This window comes from Scyliorhinus canicula, chromosome 1 (assembly GCF_902713615.1).
Source record: "Scyliorhinus canicula chromosome 1, sScyCan1.1, whole genome shotgun sequence".
NCBI classification, from domain to species: domain Eukaryota; kingdom Metazoa; phylum Chordata; class Chondrichthyes; order Carcharhiniformes; family Scyliorhinidae; genus Scyliorhinus; species Scyliorhinus canicula.
Genome location: NC_052146.1, coordinates 299210997 through 299233858, shown reverse-complemented (window position 1 = coordinate 299233858; position 22862 = coordinate 299210997). Strand labels below are relative to the sequence as shown.

Sequence of the window (22862 nt, the reverse complement as noted above, 5' to 3'; positions counted from 1 at the left end):
TTTTTCAATAATGCAAATCCCTTGGGGTGTGGACAAACCATTAGCTTTGCCAGACAACTGACTCAGTGCAATCAAGGGGGTCATCACTCGAATGGCATTTGATACACCTGGCGCTAACTATCCAGAGTTTAGAAGAGTTTAAAAACATTGCATTGCCAGGTGTTAATCTAATGATTATAGGATTGTTTTGACTGTAAATGTGAATTAATTAAACTGGACCTTTTGAAAAAATAAAATAAATAAATAACTATTCTACAATTGCGTGTAACTTTGTTTGTTTCTAGGCTTGGAAGAGATGGTGCACCCAGATTTTGTCTGCCTTGAGGTAAGAAGTCTGTGACCTGCAGTGAATCTCAGTTCTGGTAGTGCATGTCTTTTTCGTCACCTAGCTTTACTACTTCTAAAGGCATTGTCTCTTGCTTGGCTATGGTTCCACAGACGCTAGTACTCAAATGTTATTTAGTTGCATGAACCTAGGCAGTGAGTGTCAGTGCTGTAGTGACATGAGCATCATAGCCAAGTCCAGTTCTTATCACATCTCCATCTATGGCTTGAAGTATGAATCCTGACCTAGTTTGTTTTTCTTTGAGATTCCCTGTACCTACATCCAATCCACCCCAACGCTAAACACACAAAAGCTAATTTGAGAATAATATAAAACCCAATTGACTGGATATCAAACTAGAAACCTTCTGATCCATACTAGAAACATACCTTTTACCCATGAAGGTACTGGGCGCTAACCTGTGGAACTTTGTTCACCAGTCCTTTTAGGCATCAACGTTTTCCCTAATTGAAATGTAGCAAAGTAATCTCTTGTAAATGGCCTCCATAATGCAGTTGCCCAGCTCACCAATATCCTGAATTTGCTGTTGACAAGAAAGTTAACTGGACTAGCTATGTGAATACTGTAACTTGGAAACAAACCCTAACTCCTTATTATAGTAAACTATCTTTCTGCTGTGCGGCCTGCTGTGTATTTTCAGCATTCTGTTTCATTGCATACTTCCAGCTTTCGTAGTTTTCCGTCTACCCAAGTGTTCATCAAGAGCTTAGGATTGCAAATGGTATATTTTGAATAAGCTAGAATGAAGTCTTCAAGCTGTCTATCCTTTTGATTTTTGTTTTAATTGTTGATGTAAGTTTTATAGTACTATGTAATCAGGAGAACAGAGTTGTTTTAAGTGCTTTCAGAAATAATGCATAGCATTAGATTAAGCTAAATAACATTCAGTTTTGAAACGTGCAACATTCCATTTCTGATTGTCCTGTATGTGCAAGCTGGAAAGATTGTCCATCCAATAGGACATAATCAGGGATGCAGCCCATTGAGCTTGTTCCTTGCCGAATTTTTCAGATGGGTCTGTCCAGACTTACTAATTTTCTATCTCGTACATACAGTCTAATATGGAAATTTTGGTAATCTTGTGCAGCTAAATAACAGACGTATTTTTATATGCTATTCCCGTAGCAATAAATGCCAACATTTCATTTGCCATTTTGTGATTCATTACCAGAACACCCAGATCACAGTCTACATCACAGTCCTGCAATCAGTCTCCATTTAATTAATATGGTCTTCTTGCCCAAATGGACAAGTTCTCATTTAGAACATAAGAACTAGGAGTAGGCCATCTGGCATATTGAGCGTGCTCCACCATTCAATAAGATCACGTCTGGTCTTTTTGTGGACTCAGCTCCACTTATCCGCCCACTCACCAAAACTCTTAATTCCTTTACTGTTCAAAAATCTATTTCTCTTTGCCTTAAAAGCATTCATCAAGGTAGCCTCAACTGCTTCACTGGCAGGATATTTCACAGATTCACAGCCCTTCCGGTGAAGAAATTCCTCCTCGATTCAGTCCTAAATCTGCTCCCTTTATTTTGAGGCCAAATCCCTTACTTCTAGTTTCATCTGCTTCTATCTCATCTATTCCCTTCATAATTTTATGTTTCTGTAAGATCCCCCACATTGTTCAAAATTCCAATGAGTATAGTCCCAGTCTACTCCGTCTCTTCTCACAAGCCAATCCTCTCAAATCTGGAATCAACCTCCTGAATCTCCTGTACTCCCTGCAGTGCCAGTACATCCTTTCTCAAGTAAGAAGACCAAAACTGTTCACAGTACTCCAGGTGTGGCCTCAACAGCACCCTATACAGTTGCAACATAACCTCCCTGTTTTTAAACTCCATCCCTCTAGCAATGAAGGACAACATTTCATTTGCCGCCTTAATTACCTGCTGCACCTGCAAACCAACTTTTTGCGATTCGTGCACAAGGACACCCAGGTCCTGCAATTTTTTAAAAACATAATCCATTTTGCGTTATTCCTCCCAAAATGGGTGACTTCACATTTACCAACATGGTACTCCATCTGCCAGACCCTAGCCCACCCACTCACTTAAACTATCTGTATACCTCTGCAGACTTTCACTGTCCTCTGCCCACTTTACCACTCATCTTAGTTCCATCTGCGAACTTTGACATATTACACTTGGTCCCCAACCCCAGATCATCTGTATAAATTGTAAACCATTGCAGTTCCAACACTGATCCCTGAGGCACATCACTAGCCACTGATTGTCAATCTGAAAAACACCCATTTATCCCCATTCTTTGCTTTCTGTTAGTTAACCAATCCTCTATCCATGCTAATACATTACCTGTAATGCTGTGCATCTTTGTCTTATGCAGCTGCGTTTTGTGTGGCATCTTGTTGAATGCTTTGTGGAAATCCAGATACACCACATCCACCGGTGGTTCCCTGTTGTCCACTGCGCTCATAATTCCCTCAAAGAATTCCAATAAATTAGTCAAGCATAACCTACCTTTCATGAACCCACGCTGTGTTTGCCCAATGGGAAAATTTCTATCCAGATATCTCACTATTTCTTCCTTAACGATAGATCCAAGCATTTCCCCCACTATAGACGTTAAGCTAACCGGCCTATTGTCTGCCTCCTTTTTTAAAACAGTGGGGTCACATTTTCTGTTTTCCAATCTGACGGAACCACCCTAGAGTCAAGCGAATTTTGGTAAATTACCACGATCGCATTTGCTATTTCCTCCGCCATTTCTTTTGGTACCCTGGGATGCATTTCATCAGGGCCAGGAGACTTGTCTATCTTTAGCCTCATTAGCTTGCTGAACACTAGCTCCTTAGTGATAATGATTGTTTCTAGGTCCTTGCCTGCCACAGCCTCCTTGCCATCAATTATTGTCATGTTATTTGTGTCTTCCACTGAAGACCGACACAAAATAACTGTTCAATGCCTCGGACAATTCCTCATTTCCCCATTATTAAATCTCCCTTCTCATCCTCTAAAGGACCAATATTTACCTTAACCACTCTTTTTTCGTTTTATGTATTTGTAGAAACCTTTGCTATATTTTAAAAATATCTTCCTTTTTTTTGGTAACTTTTTTTGTGGCCTTCTATTGACCGTTAAAGATTTCAAAATCCTCTAGTTTCCCACTAATCTTTGCAACTTTGAATGTATTTTCCCACATTATACTCCATTTGCTAGATTTTTGCCCTTTCACTTCATCTATGTCGCTTTGCCGACTCTTATGCCCTCGTTGCAACTTGCTTTCCTCCCTACCTTTGGTAGGGGTTTGGTATGGGACTGTTTAGCACAGGGCTAAATCGCTGGCTTTGCAAGCAGGCCAGCAGCACGGTTCGATTCCCGTAACAGCCTTCCCGAACAGGCGCCGGAATGTGGCGACTAGGGACTTTTCACAGTAACTTCATTTGAAGCCTACTCGTGACAATAAGCGATTTTCATTTTTCATTTGTGTCATCAAATTTACCAACTATACATTGGCCCCTTTCATCCAAGTCCATGATATACATTGTAAATGATTTGAGGCCCCAGCACTGATCACTGTGACATTCTACTCATCACATCTTGCCAACCCAAAAATGACCCATTTGTGCTGACTGTTTTCTGTTGGCTAATTAACCTGCTATCCACGCTAATACGTTACCCCTACACCGTGAACTCATATTTTGTGCAGTAAACTTTGATGTGGCACTTTAACTGTCTTCTGTAAATTAAGTACAGCATGTCCGCAGGTTTCCCTTTATCCCTGTTGCTTGTTACTTCCTCAAAGAACTCCAATAAATTCGTCAACTGTGATTTCCCTTTCACAAACCATGTTGACTTTGCCTGATTGTATTGAAATGTTGTAAATGTGCATTAGATTCAAAAAGTTTCCCTATGACAGATGTTATGTTCATTAAGCTAAAGTAGTTTCCTGCTTTCAGTCTCCCTCCTTTCTTGAATAGACGAGTCACACTTGCTTTCTTAAATCTGATGAGACTTTTAAAAAGAATTTGGAGTACCCAATTTTTTTTCCAATTCATCAATTTAGCGTGGCCAATCCACCTACCCATCACATCTTTTTTGGTTTGTGGGGGCGAGACCTACGCAAAAACGGGCGAATGTGCAAACTCCACAGTGACCCAGAGCCAGGATTAAACCCGGGTCCTCAGTGCCGTGAGGCAGCAGTGCTAGCCACTCTGCCGCCCTTAAATCTGATGGGGCTTAACAGAGTCTAGGGAATTTTGAAAAATTAAAAGCATCTATACTTCAGCAGCTACTACTTTTGAGACGCTAGATGAAGGCATCAGGAGTTGTGGGCATGTGTTTTTGTTCGAATAATTTTCTTAATACCCCCAGTCGTTTTAAAACCCTCCCTCCCACCACCTAATTCCTAATTATTTACAGAATGTTATTTGTATCCTTTACGGTGAAGACAGGCGCAAAGTATCTGTTCAATTCACCTGCCATTTCCTTATTTTTCATTATTAATTTTCTATTCCATCTCTCTAGAGAACCAATGACGACTTTTCTTTATTCATCTCTGTACACAAGGTCCTTTTTCAAAGATGTCATTCTGCTGTTGGGGCAAAAAAGGTTTAATTCAGTAAAGTTCTATGCATGTCCAAAGTAATACCAAATTGCTCAGTTTATTGATTTTTGTTTTATTTACCAGCTACCTCCACTCATGTGATCCTCCCATCATCCATGGCAATCTGACTTGTGACACCATATTCATCCAACATAATGGCCTTATAAAGATTGGGTCTGGTAAGTATCAAGAACTACTTACTGAAACATGTTCAACCTATATAGCAAAATAAAAGATTACTAAGATCCTGAAATTGATTTGGCCCATCTTACTAGTTTTTTGTATCTGGTTTAAGTATTTGAATAACAACGTGCAACAATGAATTCTTATAAATGCCCTTTCCCACAAGTGGTAACACTACATCATGCGACAAAAAAATGAACCTGTGGAGCATTCACAATAAGAGATAATGTTTTGTTGCAATATTTTGGGGTAAATTGAATGGATGGGTAATCCATTCATAACTTTTACTGCTTCTAGCTCCATAGTTTCATGGTGGTACACGTGAGCTTTTCATGAATGACCATCCTTTTGTGAGCCAAATCAATGTCAGCAGGCTGACTTAATACGGCATAGAGGAACCATGAGTTCAGTCCTGCTGTGTCTTGATTATATTTTCTTATGTGCTGCCACCACCTTGGTCAGCTAACCCAATAAAAACCTGGAGTTGAACCTGAGATCGTCATGGTTTGTGTGGCTCTGTATACTGTATTGACTCCGTGAGGATGCTGTTATTCTAACCCAGTTTCTTTCCGAAAATCTTGAGCTTTATGCTCCTTTGTTAAAATTTAGTGCGTGTGAGGTTTTTCCTTTTTCCTTCTTTCTCCCTCTACCTATATTCTGCAAAATTACTGTCCAGTTCTTAACTTCTCCAGAGCAGCTGATTTAAATGCAATCAAGACTGAAAGTTGTCTGAAATTAAGTAATAAATTGTTAAGATGCTTTATAATGTTGCTGGTGGTGTTCCCCTGTGTTTAGGAGAGAGCTGAAAAGAAGGAAAACGGAATTGATTGTGATGGAGAGAGTGTACTTCCAACAGAACTTGTGTTGTGACTAATTTAGGTTTATGTCACAGTGACCTTTTTGAGGACAACTATTGACTTTTGCTGTATTTTGTATGTACAGTTCAATCAGGACATCATTATAATCGTAGTGAGTGAAAATAGTGCATTGCATTTTATGCATGGCTCAATTATGCATTTGTGCATGTTCCTTCAGATTGCCCAAGGCCTTGAGGGAAAATCATAATATTATCCATTTAAACTTCAAAGTTAATGTGACAAATTCACTCTTCATGGCCCAACTTTTTTTTAAATTCCAGCTTTGGGCAGCTGTTCAACATTTTGTCCTTCACAATTCAAATGTAATCTTTACATCTATGTAGCTCGCTTTGGTGCCTGATGCTGTATGCCTCTTTGTCAAATACATAGTTTTGTAAATATACAGTTTGCCATTAGAAATTGGCTTTCTTGTGCAGAATATCAAGACTAAATCTCAGTAGACTAGGACAGTAGACGTTGGATACATCATAGGGACCATCTCGTTCTTTCCTCTGATAAATTTTGTTTAAGTAGGTGCAAAAAAAGTAATCAACCAAGCAGCCGAGGTACTTTTCACGGTACCTCGGTACACGTGACTAAACAAAATCCAAATACAATCCAACCGCTTACATGATTATGTGCAGTTTTGCCGGATAGAAAGGGGCTGGTTTAGCACAGTGGGCTAAACAACTGGTTTGTAATGCACAAGGCCAGCAGTGCGGGTTCAATTCCCCGAACAGGCGCCGGAATGTGGCGACTAGGGGCTTTTCACAGTAACTTCATTGAAGCCTACTTGTGACAATACCAATTATATTATTAGGTGATTGGCTTTCTCTAGGATCTGCCGTTCAACTATTGCTGATATACTGTTGTATCCAGTAGGTATCAGCAGGATAACTTTTGCTCAGCCACATGCGTCAGCAATATATCCTTGCTCATAAAATATCATCTCTGTCTTAACCACATACAAAGTCTCTGGCACAGCTGCTGTGTGAACTGCTGCATCTTTTGATTCCGATATTCTCACCACTGTGACCACTGTAGTTCACTCATCCAGAGGGCAACATCCACAGAATATTGCCGATGGAGTTTTACACCTTGTCAGTATCTGGCAGTTCTGATCAAGGAGGGTAGTTTCTTGAACAGCTTTTGCCCCAAAGCAACTTTGAATGACCAAATTCAAAAATCCAAATGTGGATGGGGTGGAAAAAGGCTGGTGGAAATAAACTGAAATTTGTGTTTAGTTGCTTCTTTGCGTCCCAATAGAACTTTAGCATTATTGCTTAAAAGAAGATTAAACTAATTAAAACAGCAGTGAATAGTGTTGCTCGAGGGGGGGGGGGGGTTCTGCTGACGAGGGAGGGACTTCGGTGGAGGGTCACTGAGGGGGTCGGGGGTGGGTGCCGCCGCAGGGCAGGCCGGAGGAGGTGCGGTGCATGGGCTAGAGGCGGGCCCAAGAAAGGGGATGCCTGACCGGTGGGGGGGGGGGGCACTTTTCCCCCCAACTAGGCTGATCACCTGGAATGTCCAGATGGGCCGGTAAAGAGGGCACGTGTGTTTGCATACCTGAGGAGACTGAAGGCGGACGTGGTGATGCTGCAGGAGACACATCTTAAAGTAGTGGATCAGGTCAGGTTGAGGAAAGGTTGGGTTAGTCAGGTTTTCCACTCGGGGCTGGATTCGAAGACAAGGGGGCTGCGATTTTGATCATCAAGCAGGTGGCGTTTGAGGTAGGGAGGATAGTCTCTGACATGGGAGGTAGATATATCATGGTCAGTGGCAGGCTGCAGGGGATGAAGGTAGTGGTGGTCAACGTATACATGCCAAATTGGGACAATGGGGATTTTATAAAGAGGGTACTGGGGAAGATTCCGGACCTGGACTCGCACAGGCTGATTATAGGAGGGGATTTTAATACGGTTATTGTTCAAGGCCTGGACCGGTCATGCTCGAGAACGGGCAAGGTGCCAGCAATGTCAAAGGAGCTGAAGGGGTTCATTGGGGGGGGGGGGGGGGGAAATCTGTGGAGATTTAAGCAGCCGAGGGCCAAGTAATTTTCTTTCTTCTCCCACGTTCACGACGTGTATTCCCGGATAGATTTCTTTGTTGTGGGCAGGGCCCTGTTGGTGGGTGTGGTGGACTCGGGTTATTCGGCGATTACAATCTCGGATCATGCTCCACACTGGGTGGACCTGCAGGTCAGTATGGATAGTAAGCAGCGCCCGCAATGGAGGTTGGATGTGGGGCTGTTGGTGGACAAAGCAGTCTGCGAAAGGTTGAGGAAGTGCATGCTGAACTACCTGCAGGTAAACAACACAGGGGAGGTCTCAGCAGCGGTGATCTGGGAAGCGCTGAAGGCAGTGGTGAGAGGAGAGCTGATCTTGATCTGGGCTCACAGGGACAGGACGGATAGGGCAGAAATGGACTGACTGGTGAGAGAGATTCTGAGAGTGGCTAGGAGATATGCGGAGGCTCCAGAGGCAGGGCTATTAAGGGAACGCCGGAGGCTGCAGGCAGAATTTGGTTTGTTAACTATAGAAGGGCAGTGGAGCAGCTCAGGAAGGTGAAGGGAGTGATCTACGAGCACGGGGAGAAGGCCAGTAGGATGCTTTCATAGCAGCTCAGAAAGAGGGAGGCAGCTAAGGAAATAGGGAAAGTTGTTGGCGGGGATGTGAACTTAGTTGGGGACTCGGCGGGGATGAGCAAGACCTTTCGGGACTTTTATAGTAGGTTGTATAGATCGGAACCCCCTGGGGGGCTGGAGGGGATGAGGCACTTCTTGGATGGGCTGACTTTCCCGAAGATGGACGGGGAACTGGTAGAAGGGCTGGGGGCCCCAGTTGGGCTGGAGGAGATAGTGGAGGGCTTGAAGACCATGCAGTCGGGGAAGGCCCCGGAGCCGGACGGGTACCCAGTCGAGTTCTATAAAAAGTTCTCCAGAATATTGGGGCCGGTACTGTTGAAGGTCTTTAACAAGGCCAAGGAAAGAGGGGTTTTACCCCAGACGATGTCACAGGCCATGATCTCACTCATTTTGAAAAGGGACAAAGACCCAGAGCTGTGCGGTTCTTAGAGGCTGATATCCTTGTTGAACGTGGATGCCAAATGTCTGGCCTCTAGGATTGAGGACTGTGTACCGGACGTTATAGGGGAAGAACAGACAGGGTTTGTTAAGGGTAGGCAGCTGGGGGCCAATGTAAGAAGATTGCTCAATGTGATCATGATGACCCCGGAAGGTAGGGAAGCTGAAGTGGTGGTTGCGATGGATGCGGAAAAAGCTTTCGACCGGGTCGAGTGGGATTACTTATGGGAGGTGCTGGAGCGGTTCGGGTTTGGGAGGGGCTTTGTTGACTGGGTTAGGTTGCTGTACCGGGCTCCAATAGCTTGTGTGCGGACAAATGGGATGACTTTTGAATATTTCAGACTGCACCGGGGGATGAGACAGGGATGCCCCCTCTTCCCATTGCTGTTTGCGCTGGCGATAGAGCCGCTGGCAATTGCTCCGAGAGCCTCGAGGGGCTGGTCCAGTGGGGTGGGGGTGGGGGGGCACAATCTCGTTGTATGCAGATGACTTGCTGCTGTATGTCTCCGACCCAATGGAGGGGATGGGGGAAATTATGGGAATACTAGGGGAATTTGGCTGGTTTTCGGGGTACAAGCTTAATATGGGGATGAGCAAGTTGTTTGTGGTTCAGGCGAGAGGGGAACTGCCGGGTGGTAGGGGACAGGTTTAGGTACTTGGGTATTCGGGTGGCGAGGGATTGGGACAGGGTACATAAATTGAACCTGACCCGGTTGGTAGACCAGATGAAGGAGGATTTCTGGAGATGGGATGCGCTCCCGTTGTCTCTGGCGGGTAGACTGCAGTCGGTAAAAATGATGGTCCACCCGAGATTCCTTTTTGTTTTCCAGTGCCTCCCCATCTTCCCGCGGTCCTTTTTTAAGCGGATTAATAAAATTATTGTGGGCTTTGTGTAGGGGGGGGGCAAGCCTGCTCGGGTGAAGAGAGCAATGCTTGAACGGAATCGGGGAGATGGTGGACTGGCGCTGCTGAATTTCAGTAATTACTACTGGGCAGCTAACATAGCCATGGTGAGGAGGTGGCTGGTGGGGGAGAGGGGGAGGGAGCTGGCATGGGTGTGCGCATGGAGGTGGCTTTGTGTAAGGGCACAAGTTTAGGGGCACTGGTGACAGCGACCCTGCCGTTCCAGCTGGCACGGTACTCCACCAGTCGAGTGGTGGTGGCGGCCCTGAGTCTGGGGGCAGTGGAGGAGGCATGTGGGAGCAGAGGGGGCAAGGGTGTGGTCCCCAATCTGCGACAATCATAGGTTTGCCGCGGGGAGGATGGACGGGGGGGTTTTGAATTTGTTCACAGTAACTTCATTTGAAGCCTACTTGTGACAATAAGCGATTTTCATTTCATGAGGGTGCTGGAGCAGAAGTTTGCATTGGATGGAGGAAATGAACTTCGATATTTACAGGTGCGGGACTTTTTGCGGAAGCAGGTACCAACCTTCCCACTCCTGCCGTTCAGGGGAATTCAGGATAGGGTGGTCTCTAGAGGATGGATAGGTGAGGGGAGCGTGTCGGACATATATAGAAAGCTTATGGGCTCGAAGGAGACGCAAACAGAGGAGCTGAAGTGTAAGTGGGAGGAGGAACGGGGGGGGGGGGGGGGGGGGGGGAGAGAGAGAGACAGAGGAGGGCCTTTGGGTGGACGTGTTTGGAAGGGTCAATGCTACCGCAACATGTGCCAGGCTCAGCCTGATCCAATTTAAGGTTGTTCACCGGGCGCACATGACAGTGCCCCGGATGAGCAGGTATTTTGGACTGGAGGACAGGTGTGCGGGGGGGCCAGCGAAACATGTTCTTATGTTCTGGGCATGTCCAAGACTGAGGGGATTCTGGCAGGGGTTTGCCGACACCATGTCCACGGTATTGAATACGAGGGTGGTAATGAGTCCGGAGGTGGCGATTTTTGGGGTATCGCAGGACCCGGCAATCCAGGAGGAGAAAGAGGCAGACGTTCTGGCCTTTGCTTCCCTGGTAGCCCGGAGGCATATACTGCTGACGTGGAGGGCTGGCTTTCAGACATGGCAGGCTTCCTCTGCCTGGAGAAAATTAAGTTCGCCATGAGAGGGTCTCAGCTGGGGTTCGCCCGGAGGTGGCAACCATTTGTCGACTTCCTCACAGAGAACTAATCGTCAGCAGAAAGGGTACGGGGGGTGGTTAGGCTATCATAGGTTAGGGTATAAGCAATGGCAAGACCTGTGAGGGAGGGTGGTGGAATTTGCACTTTGTATATATTTCTCTTGTTATTTATATTGTTGATTCTGTTGCTGTAAATATGCCAAAGAAATACCTCAATAAAATGTTTATTTAAAAAAAAACAGTAGTGAAGTATTTGCTCTCTGTTTCTGGGCTGCAAACTTGAATGTGCACAAGTATTGTTTGATTTGTATCTTCACTACATTTCCATATATTGTATAGCCCAGGGTAATTGTGCATTATTACTTTAATTAGCTTACAAATAATAGCAGTGCAAACACATTTGTAATTGTAACTCTTCGGGGCACGAACAGATACATAACTGAATGTATTTTGAAGGCATTTCTGTAATTTAGTTCATTGTGCTTGTAATTGTAATATTTTGGTCTGAGTATATTAGCCTTAATGTCAGCTGACAAAATGTACACCAGGGCTAGGTAATTCGTGAAATAACGATCAGATCAGTCCAAAATTTGGTGAAGTGCCTTAGATTGTAGGAGGTAAGAGGAATGGAGGAGATACAGTTCCATTGTTGCAAAATGCTTTAAAGAATGAGTAGAATGTGGTTAGAATTTGAACAGCAGAAGGTGTGTTTTTGAAATTAAATGGAGCAGAGCTAAGTCAAACAATTAATGCAATGGGCAGCACGGGTAGCACAGTGGTTAGCATTATGGCTTCACAGCACCAGGGTCCCAGGTTCGATTCCCGGCTTGGGTCATTATCTGTGTGGAGTCTGCACGTTCTCCCCGTGTCTGCGTGGGTTTCCTCTGGGTGCTCCAGTTTCTTCCCACAATCCAAAGATGTGCAAGTTAGATGGATTGGCCATGCTAAATTGCCCTTAGTGTCCAAAAGGTTAGGTTCATAGAATTTACAGTGCAGAAGGAGGCCATTCGGCCCATCAAGTCTGCACCGGCTCTTGGAAAGAGCACCATACCCAAGGTCAACACCTCCACCCTATCCCCATAACCCAGTAACCCCACCCAACACTAAGGGCAATTTTGGACACTAAGGGCAATTTATCATGTCCAATCCACCTAACTTGCACATCTTTGGACTGTGGGAGGAAACCCACGCACACACGGGGAGGATGTGCAGACTCCGCACAGACAGTGACCCAAGCCGGAATCGAACCTGGGACCCTGGAGCTGTGAAGCAATTGTGCTATCCACAAGGCTACCGTGCTGGGTAGAGTTACGGGGATAGGATAGAGGCGTGTGCTTAAGTAATGTGCTCTTTCCAAGGGCCGGTGCTGACTCGATGGGCCGAACGGCCTCCTTCTGCACTGTAAATTCCATGATTCTATTAATAGTGGTAGTCCTTGAGAAGGTAATGGACAGCCTTCCTGAACTGCAGTTTTGTTAAAGGCACTCTCACACTGGTGTTAAGTAAGGTGTGAAGGTTATGCAGGAACAGCAAAATATGTTTAAGTGAGTGCATTTGTGACTTGAAGGTGCTAGTTTCCTATGATATTCCTCTTTGAGATAGCTATTGTGGTGCTCCAAAGTTGTTTGCGTATGTGTAAGTGAGCGAGTTGCTGCATTGTGTATTGCAGCACATCATGCAGCTGGTGGAGACACTGGAGATTAATTCTAAAGCGATAATGCTGAAAGGAACAGATAGAAAAGTGGAAAATCTACAGTTTATAAAGTAGGCTATTGAGAAGGGTGAAAATCATTAAGGCATATAAAATAATTTGTGAACCCAGATTATTACTTCAATTGATATTTGTGGTATGTAGTACCTTTGGGAAAATACCCAACGGCACTCGAGGTAAAATACGTCACGGGGAAATATCTAAATTGTTTTCAGAGAGCCGTTTGGGGATGTGGTGAGTGGGGTATTCTGTATATAATGAAGGTGAATCATCTCAGCCCCATGGCACTGCTACAGGAGTTCCTCAGGGTTCTAGGTCAGCATCTTCAATAACCTTCCTCCAACATAACGTCTGAAGTGGAATGTTCATTGATAATTGCATAGTGTTTAGTATCTGAGGAGCGGTGAGCGATACTGAAACTGTCCATTTTTGCATTCACCGAGACCAGGGCAGCATGCAAACTTGGGTGCATAAATGGCAAGTAATATTTGTGCCGCCAGTGTCAGGCAAAGACCACCACCAACAAGAGAGAATGTAACCATCTCCATTTGCATTCAGTAGTATTAACATAGCTGAGTCCCACTACCATCAGCATTCCGGGGATTATGTTAACCAGAAGATTAACTGGACCAGCATAAAAAAACTGTAGAAACAAGAGCAGATTGGAGGCTGGGAACTCTGGTGAGCAGATTGGAGGCTGGGAACTCTGGTGAGCAGATTGGAGGCTGGGAACTCTGGTGAGCAGATTGGAGGCTGGGAACTCTGGTGAGCAGATTGGAGGCTGGGAACTCTGGTGAGCAGATTGGAGGCTGGGAACTCTGGTGAGCAGATTGGAGGCTGGGAACTCTGGTGAGCAGATTGGAGGCTGGGAACTCTGGTGAGCAGATTGGAGGCTGGGAACTCTGGTGAGCAGATTGGAGGCTGGGAACTCTGGTGAGCAGATTGGAGGCTGGGAACTCTGGTGAGCAGATTGGAGGCTGGGAACTCTGGTGAGCAGATTGGAGGCTGGGAACTCTGGTGAGTAACTCTCAGTCTCACTTCCCATAGTTTGTTACATAGGAGATAGGAGCAGGAGGAGGCCTTTTGGTCCTTCAAGCCTGCTCCACCATTCATCACGATCATGGCTGATCATCCAACTCAATGGCCTAATCCTGCTTTCTCCCCATAGCCTTTGATTCCATTTTATCCAAGTGCTATATCCAGCCGCCTCTTGAATATAATCAAAGTTTTAGCATCAACTACTTTCTGTGGCAATGAATTCCACAGGCTCGCCACTCTTTGTGTGAAGAAGTGTCTCCTTATCTCTGTCCGAAATGGTTTACCCTGAATCCTCAGACTGTGACTCCTGGTTCTGGACACACCTATCATTGGTAACATCTTCCCTGCATCTACCCTGTCTAATCCTATTAGAATTTTGTAAGTCTCTGAGATCCCCCCTCATTCTTCTGAACTCCAGCGTGTACAATCCCAACCTAGTCAATCTCTCCTCGTATGACAGTCCCGTCATCCCTGGAATCAATCTGGTAAACCTTCGCTGCACTCCCTCGAGAACAAGAACATCCTTCCTCAGAGAAGGAGACCAAAACTGTCCAGGTGTGGCCTCACCAAGGCCCTGTACAATTGCAGCAACACATCCCTGCATCTATACTTGAAACCTCTTGCAATGAAGGCCAACATGCCATTAGCCTTCTTTACCGCCTGCTGCACCTGCATGCTTACCTTCAAGGAATGGTGCACAAGAACACCCAGGTCCCACTGCACACTCCCCTCTCCCAATTTACAACCATTCAGGTAGTAATCTGCCTTTCTGTTTTTGCTTCCAAAATGAATAACCTCACACTTATCCAAATTATACTGCATCTGCCATTGGTTTGCCCCCTCGCCCAACCTGCCCAGATCTTGCTGTAGGATCCCTGCATCCTCATCACAATTCACCCTCCCACCTAATCTGGTATCATCTGCAAACTTTGAGATGTTACATTTTGTTCCCTCATCCAAATCAATATATATTGTGAATAGCTGGGGTCCCAGCACTGACCCCTGTGGTACCCCACTGGTTACTGACTGCCAATTTGTAAAGGACTCATTAATCCCTACTCTTTGTTTCCTCTCTGCCAACCAGTTTTCTATCCACCTCAATACATTTCCCCCGATCCCATGCGCTTTAGTTTTGCACAACAATCTCTTCTTATGTGGAACTTTGTCCAACGCCTTCTGAAAGTCGAAATACTGGCTCCCCTTTGTCGACTGTACTGGTTACCTCTTCGAAGGTATCCAACAGATTTGTCAAGCATGATTTTCCCTTCACAAATCCATGCTGACTCTTACTGATCCTGCTACTGCTTTCTCAGTGTTCTGCTATAAAGTCCTAGATAATGGATTCAAGCATTTTCCCCATGTTAGGCTTATTGGTCTATAATTCCCTGCTTTCTCTCTACCTCCCTTTTTGAATATCGGAGTGACATGAGCGACCCTCCAATCTGCAGGGACAGTTCCAGAGTCTTATAGAACCCCGGAAGGTGACCACCAATGCATCCACTATTTCCAGAGCCACTTCATTAAGCACTCTTGGATGCAGATTCTCAGGCCCTGGGGATATATCCGCCTTCAATCCCATTGGTTTCCTCAGCATCATTTCTCTACTAATGTTGATCTCCCTCAGTTCTACCCTCTCTAAACCTTTCATTCTCCAGCATTTCTGGGATCTGATTTGTGTCCCCATTTGTGAATACAGAACCAAAGTATGTATTCAATTGCTCAGCCATTTCTTTGTCTCTTATTATGCATCCCCTGTTTCTGTCTGTAGTGGGCCTACATATCTCTTTACCAATCTCTTTCTCTTCACATATCTGTCGAAACTCTTAGTGTCAGTCGTTATGTTCCTTGCAAGCTTCCTTTTGTATTGTACGTTTCCCTTCTTATTCAATCCTTTTGTCCTTTTTTACTGAGTTCTTAACTGCTCCCAATCCTCAGACCTATTTTTCTTGGTCAATCTGTATGCTTCTTCCTTGGATCAGATACTATTTCTAATTTCCTTTGTAAGCCATGGATTGGCCCTCTTACCCCTTTGCTTTTGTGCCAGACAGGATTGAACAGTTGGTGAACATGTTCACCATCTACAAAGCACAAGTGATGGAAAAGTTTCCATTTGCCTAGATGAGAAGCTCCAACAATAACCAAACTTAAAGACCATCAAAGACAACGCTATTCACTTGATCGTGACGACCCTCGTGGCTCACTGACCTCTTTTCAAGAGCAGCTTTTCAAAGGACTGGTTTAGCACACTGGGCTAAATCGCTGCCTTGTAATACAGAATAAGGCAGCAGTGTGGGTTCAATTCCCGTACCAGCCTGCCCAAACAGGCGCCGGAATGTGGCGACTAGTGCTTTTCACAGTAACTTCATTGAAGCCTACTTGTGACAATAAGCGATTATGATAGAGATCTCTTTCAGCTCAGTGGGCTAGACAGCTAGTTTGTGGTACAGAACAAGACTTGCAGCGGGCGTTCAATACCAGCTGAGAATTCTGAATTCTCCCTCCGTGTACCCGAACAGTCGCCGGAATGTGGCGACTAGGGGACTTTCACACTAACTTCATTGCAGTATTAATGTAAGCCTACTTGTGACAAAAAGGTTTTTCTGGGGCTGGTTTAGCACACCGGGCTAAATAGCTGGCTTTTAAAGCAGGCCAGCAGCACGGTCAATTCCTGTACCAGCCTCCCCGAACAGGCGCTGGAATGTGGCGACTAGGGGCTTTTCACAGTAACTTGATTGAAGCCGCCTTGTGACAATAAGCGGTTTTCATTTCATTCATAAGTACTGATTTTGCCAGTGACGCTCAAATCCCATGAATGAATAAGACAAAAATCACACAGCACAAAAGGAAGATATTCAAAATTACAGAGTTGTTATGGTGCAGAAAGAGGTCATTTGACCCATCGTGTCTGCACCGACTGTTGGACCTGTATCAGCTCTTTGAAAGATCTATCTAGTTAGTCCCGCGTCCCTGCTTTCTTTCCCATGGCTCTGTAGATGTCTCCTTTTCAAGTATTTCCTCAGTTGTCTTTCGAGAGTTATTACTGAATTTCCTCCAGCATCCTTTCATGAGGTGTATTCCAGATCAAAAGAATTTGTTGTGTAAAATAATTCCCGGTTTCCCCTGAATCTTTAGCCAATTATCTTGTTCTGGTTGCTGGTGCTCTTATTAATGGAAACAAGTTTGTCCTCTGAACTCTGGAAAACCCCTCATAATTTGAACACCTATCTCACTTTTCCATTTCATGAACGAAAGAGAACCATCCCAGCTTCTCTAGTTTCTTCAAATAATTGAATTCCCCCTCTTTGGTGTCATGCTGGTAAATCTCCTTGGTACCTTCTCTAAGACCTTGAGATCCATCTTAAAGGTGGTGCCCAGAATTGGGCATAATACTCTAGCGGTGATTTTTTTTTAAAAAATTGAGTACCCAATTCTTTTTTTTCCCAATTAAGGGGCAATTTAGCGTGGCCAATTCACCTACCCTGCACATCTTTGGTTGTGGGGTGAAACCCACGCAGGCACGGGGAGAATGTGCAACCTCCACATGTGAATCAGGGCCAGGATCGAACCCTGGTCCTCTGACTCGAGCTGTAAGCTTACCAGTAATTCGTGAAGGTTTACCATAACTTCTCTATGGCTCTTCAAAAAAACTAAGAGCCCCAAATATATTTTTTAATTGATCCTGGGACTTCGGTGCAGTGAGTCAGCAGTGCTAACCACTGCGCCACCGCTCTGCCCCCATTGCTGAAGATTTAATCAGCTAAAACAATATATATCTTTTCTAAATGGGAAACTGCATTGGAAATCAAGAAGCACAAAGGGACTTGGGGGTCCTAGTTCAAGATTGTCTTAAGGTTAACATGTAGGTTCAGTTGGCAGATAGGAAGGCAAATGCAATGTTAGCATTTGTGTTGAGAGGGCTAGAATACAAGAGCAGGAATATACTTAAGCTGTAAAAGGCTCTGATCAGACCCCATTTGGAATATTGTGAGCAGTTTTGGCCTCTATCTAAGGAAGGATGTGCTGGCTTGGAGAGGGTCCAAAGGTTCACAAGAATGATCCCTGGAATTAAGGACTTCACATATTTGGAGCAGTTGAGGACAGTTGGTCTGTACTCGATTGGAGTTCAGAAGGATGAGGGGGGGGGAAATCTCATTGAAACTTACAGAATACTGAGAGGCCGAGATAGTGAACGTGGAGAGGATGTTTCCACTAGTAGGAGAAACTAGAACCTGAGGGCACAGCGTCTGATTGAAGGAATGGTCCTTTAAAACCACGATGAGGAGGAATTTCTTCAGCTAGAGGGGGGTGAGTCTTTGAACTCTTTGCCGCAGAAGGCTGTGGAGGCCAAATCACTGAATGTCTTTAAGACAGAGATGGATAGGTTCTTGATTAATAAGCAGATCAGGGGTTATGGGGATGAAAAACATATCAGCCATGATTGAATGACTGAGCAGCAATCAGCCAAAAGGCCTATTTCTGCTCGTATGTCTTGTGGCCTTAAGCTCGAGCTAATCGGCAGCACCCCACCACAGTGTCCAGCCAAAGGAGCACTGTCCAGGAGAAATGCAGGCTGCAGAATTGAGATTCCCAGTTTCTTGTGACAGAACCCTCTAGGTTCAATTAGTGATCCTGATTCATGAACCTGCTTTGCTGCACAAGTGAGTTGTGAAATGGCTTCTTTTTGAATTTGCTGTGGTTGTATCTACCTTCCTTGCACCATGTATAAGTAATTGTAAATTACTACTTCAGAACAGAAGCCACCAATCGGTGTAAGATAATTGTGTCACAGACTGTACAGATTAACTGCAGAATCTATATGTTGAATTCGGTTAAGGTTGCTGAAGTATTTCACCTTGAGGTGTCAATCAACTCTAGAATCCAACTAACAGCACCATTTCTCATAAGGTAAATTTAATACTGTGCAATACTACAATGATTTAAGGGACACAGACAATGAATGTTCATGTTACCACTCCATTACGATTGTGAATTTGGAATTTTACATGCAAAACTGGCAGAGTGGTTCGCGCTGCTGCCCCTCAGCTCCAGGGAATCGGGTTCAATTCCAGCCTTGGGTGACTGTGTGGAGTTTGAACTTTCTCCCCATGTCTGCGTGGGTTTCCTCCACAATCCAAAGCTGTGCAGGTTCGGTGGAGATCATAGATCATACAATTTACAGTGCAGAAGGAGGCCATTCGGCCCATCGAGTCTACACCGGCTCCTGGAAAGAGCACCCTACCCAAGGTTAACACCTCCATCCTATCCCCATAACCCAGTAACCCCACCCAACACTAAGGGTAATTTTGGACACTAAGGGCAATTTATCATGTCCAATCCACCTAACTTGCACATCTTTGGACTGTGGGAGGAAACCGGAGCACCCGGAGGAAACCCCCACACACACTGGGAGGATGTGCAGACTTCGCACAGACAGTGACCCAAGCCGGAATCGAACCTGGGACCCTGGAGCTGTGAAGCAATTGTGCTATCCACGATGCTACCGTGCTGCCTGCTAAATTGTCCCTTTGTGTCCAAAAGGTTAGGTGGGGTTACTGGGTTACGGGAATAGGGTGGGCTTAAGTAGGGTGCTCTTCCCAAGGGCGGGTACAGACTCAATGGGCTGAATGGTCTCCTGCTTGGTAAATTCTACGAAATAAGAGTGACTGGGATCTGTAGTACACGGAGAAATCATTGGACTTTATTACCAATAGGCTTTCTACGACTTGATGGAGAAATTCTTATACTGCTACTGTCGCAGTAGCTTTACTTCACTTTTACTAAATCAGTCTACTTTTCATCTCGTGGTTTGAATAGAGACATTAATGAAAATATCCCTTTTTGTGACACTGCCCATCCTCTGTAGATCACAGGATGTTTATGGTTCATCTATCAATACAGCAGGATCTACTTTTTTATCAACGTGGCACTTTTAAACTTTGTCCTGTAATTTGTCTGTGATTATTCACACAAAACTCACTTGTGTTGGCAACAAGGCTTCTTTCTCTACTGTTTCCCAGAGATTTTTTGCTAGCTTAATGGGCACATCCCTAAATAATAACAGGTTGGACTTACTTACATTGCTAAAATGTAAATCGGGATCGTCACTGGGCCAGCTCAGTGGTTAGCTCTGCTGCCTCACAGCGCCTGAGACCCGGGTTCAATTCCGGCTTTGGGTAACTGTGTGATGTTTGCACGTTCTCCCTGTGCCTGTGTGTTTCCTCCAGATGCTCTGATTTCCTTGGGATGTGCAGGTTAGGTGGGATTACAGGGATGGGGCAGGGAAGTAAGTGGGCCTAGGTAGGGTGCTCTTTCAGAGGGTCGGTGCTGACTCTTTGGGCCCAACAGCCTCCTTCTGCACTGTAGGAAGTCTATGGAATCCATTCAGCACCTTGTTCACACTGGACTGTGCTTTCTTTTTGATGAACTTCATATAAAATAAAGCACCCATTTTATTTGTCTCTTCTTCTTTGGCCACATGGCTGTACCAGATAACTTTCACTTGACTTCTGTGAACTGGATGATAGCCAGAGACTGCTTTAGTTTTTGCCTTCCTGCATTGAGTTCTTCGATGTTGCTTTGGAGCCTCTCTCACAGCACAGAGGCAATCAGAACCTTAAAGAAAGTGATAAACCCTCAATTGTCCTAGTTCGGGTTCAATGGGCTGGTACTCTAATCTGCAGGATTACAGAGGCCTGGGATTCTGATAGTTTTGCTGCAAAAAAAAAGAAACATTTTTGTAGACTCCTGTGAAGAGGAGACTATGGTGATGTCACTGATATTATGGGAGAGCTTGGGAGTATAGCTTTGAGATAAAAGATCAGATATGATATTGAATGGTGGAGCAGGCTTGAAGGGCCAAATTACCTTTTCCTGCTCCTGTTTTCTCTGTTTCTAGTCATCCAGAGGCTAATACTTGGGAACATGGATTCAAATCCATCACAACAGTTGGTAGAAATTAAATTAATAAAATCTGAAATTGACGACTAGCCTCAGTCATGGTGACCATGTAATTGTCATCGATTGTTGTAAAAACCCACCTGGTTCACTAATGTGGGGCTGGTTTAGCTCACTCGGCTAAAAACCACTGGCTTTTAAAGCAGACCAAGCAGGCCAGCTGCACGGTTCGATTCCCGTACCAGCCTCCCCGGACAGGCGCCGGAATGTGGCGACTAGGGGCTTTTCACAGTAACTTCATTGAAGTCTACTCGTGACAATAAGCGATTTTCATTTCAATGTCCTTTTTAAGGAAGAAAATCTGTTCTTACCTGGCCTGACCTATATGTGATTCCAGACTATATAGCAAAATGGTTGACTCGTAACTGCCCACTGAAATGACCCAGCAAACCACTCAATTCAAGGTTAATCAAGGATGCTGGCTCTGCCAGTGACACCCACATTCCATGAAAAAAATTTTTAAAAGTCAAAATCCTTTTTGTTAGGAACCATATTCAAAGCCTATTTGTTTCTCTAGTTTGCCCTTTGATGTTCAAGGTGTATGCAGAGCTTTGTAACTGACTTTCCATATGCGCAATTAAACCTTTTCAATTCTCAGTTATCACTCTTTCTGATCCCCCATTCCCATGAAATTCAGGTTTCCTTTGAAGAATCTGTTATAACTTTCAAACTGGATTGTAGCCAAATATTCCCCTTATTTTCTAAGTAGTTGGATGAGGCAATTCTTCAAAGCCATTAGCCAGTATATCTTGATAGGGTAATTAACTGTTTGAGGACTGATTTCAATTATAGCTGGCTCTTTGTCGACTCAATCTTTTGTTGGATTGCTAGTTATCCATATTGTTTTGTTGTGCAGGAAAGGCACTTAACTGGAGGTCCATCTCAGACTAGCTTTTAAATGATATACCCAATTTTAACTCTATCTGAGAGTTAAGATATATGACCCAGAGAAATGGTTCTTCCAATTCGTTGATTGGCAAGCTTCATTTGTGCAAGTTCTTCGGGTTAAGCAGCACCAACCTTAAGTTTTTAACAAATGGATAATGGCAACCCTTTAATACTTTGCCCCAAAGGATGAGCTGAAGCTCCTTTTTTTTTGTCTACAGCTGATCTTCCATTTATAGGAGAATTTATTGCAGATTAACAGTCCTCGACTGGTGCAGTGGTTAGCACTGCTGCCTCACAGCGCTGAGGCCCCTGGTTCAATCCCGGCTCTGGGACACTGTGCAAATCTCCGTGTTTGGGTGGATTTTGCCCCCACAACCCAAAATTGTGCAGGGTAGGTGAATTGGCCACACTAAATTGCCCCTTGATTGGAAAAAGAGTTGAATTTGCAAACTCCGCACGGACATTTGGGTACTCTAAATTTATTTTAAAAAACAATCCTCGACTCCTATAAAGATCAATTTTCAGCATCTTCGCCCTTTAAGTGGGTAGTAAAATGGATTTTTACATTTAATGTTATGGTGATATCCTGTTCCTCCAGTTGAAAAAATATTGCAAAACAACTGTCCCCACGTGTAGAGATGGGCGTTTATGTATTTATTACCTTGAATTCTTTGGCTGAAGCTACTACATTGGACTTCAGTTGATGGCATCCTCGAATGTCTTCATTCCTGATGCTAACATTGATCAGGTTAGTTTCGTTATTCCTTATCAGTTTGTTTTTTAAAGACAATTTGGGGCCTTCCACATGCCCACGCTCATGGGTTATGACAATCTGAAGGGTATATCATGCAGCAATTCCAATTATCCAAATACAGAAAGTTCTTGTGCGCAAGACCAACTGTTTTGAAGATGTTTATATCCACGTATCTGTCATTAGAATATTTTAGTGATAAGAAATGAGACTTTCAATGCATAGGTAAGGAGAGAGATGTAGCAGTAAATTTAAAACTGATTTTCACATGTACAGCACCTATTTGAATTTTAAAACCAGTTCAATTGAATTTCTGAACAATAAATCCATTTTAAAATAGTCCTTTTTCAGATTGGAAATTTTTCTATTCTAACAAAACTATAAAATGCTAGTTATTACAATTAATTTGCATAA

At 44.3% G+C, this 22862-nt stretch overlaps 1 protein-coding gene across 2 annotated transcripts in view; it reads left to right on the top strand.

Annotated features, from left to right (window-relative positions):
- Window positions 1-22862, top strand: part of nrbp1 (nuclear receptor binding protein 1) — a 112701-nt gene that overhangs the window by 38752 nt on the left and 51087 nt on the right. For both annotated transcript variants that reach the window (XM_038816237.1, XM_038816228.1), the window contains exons 5-6: window positions 285-325; window positions 5000-5094. In XM_038816237.1, the coding sequence (XP_038672165.1) occupies window positions 285-325; window positions 5000-5094 (136 nt within the window). The remainder of the gene's footprint in view (window positions 1-284; window positions 326-4999; window positions 5095-22862) is intronic.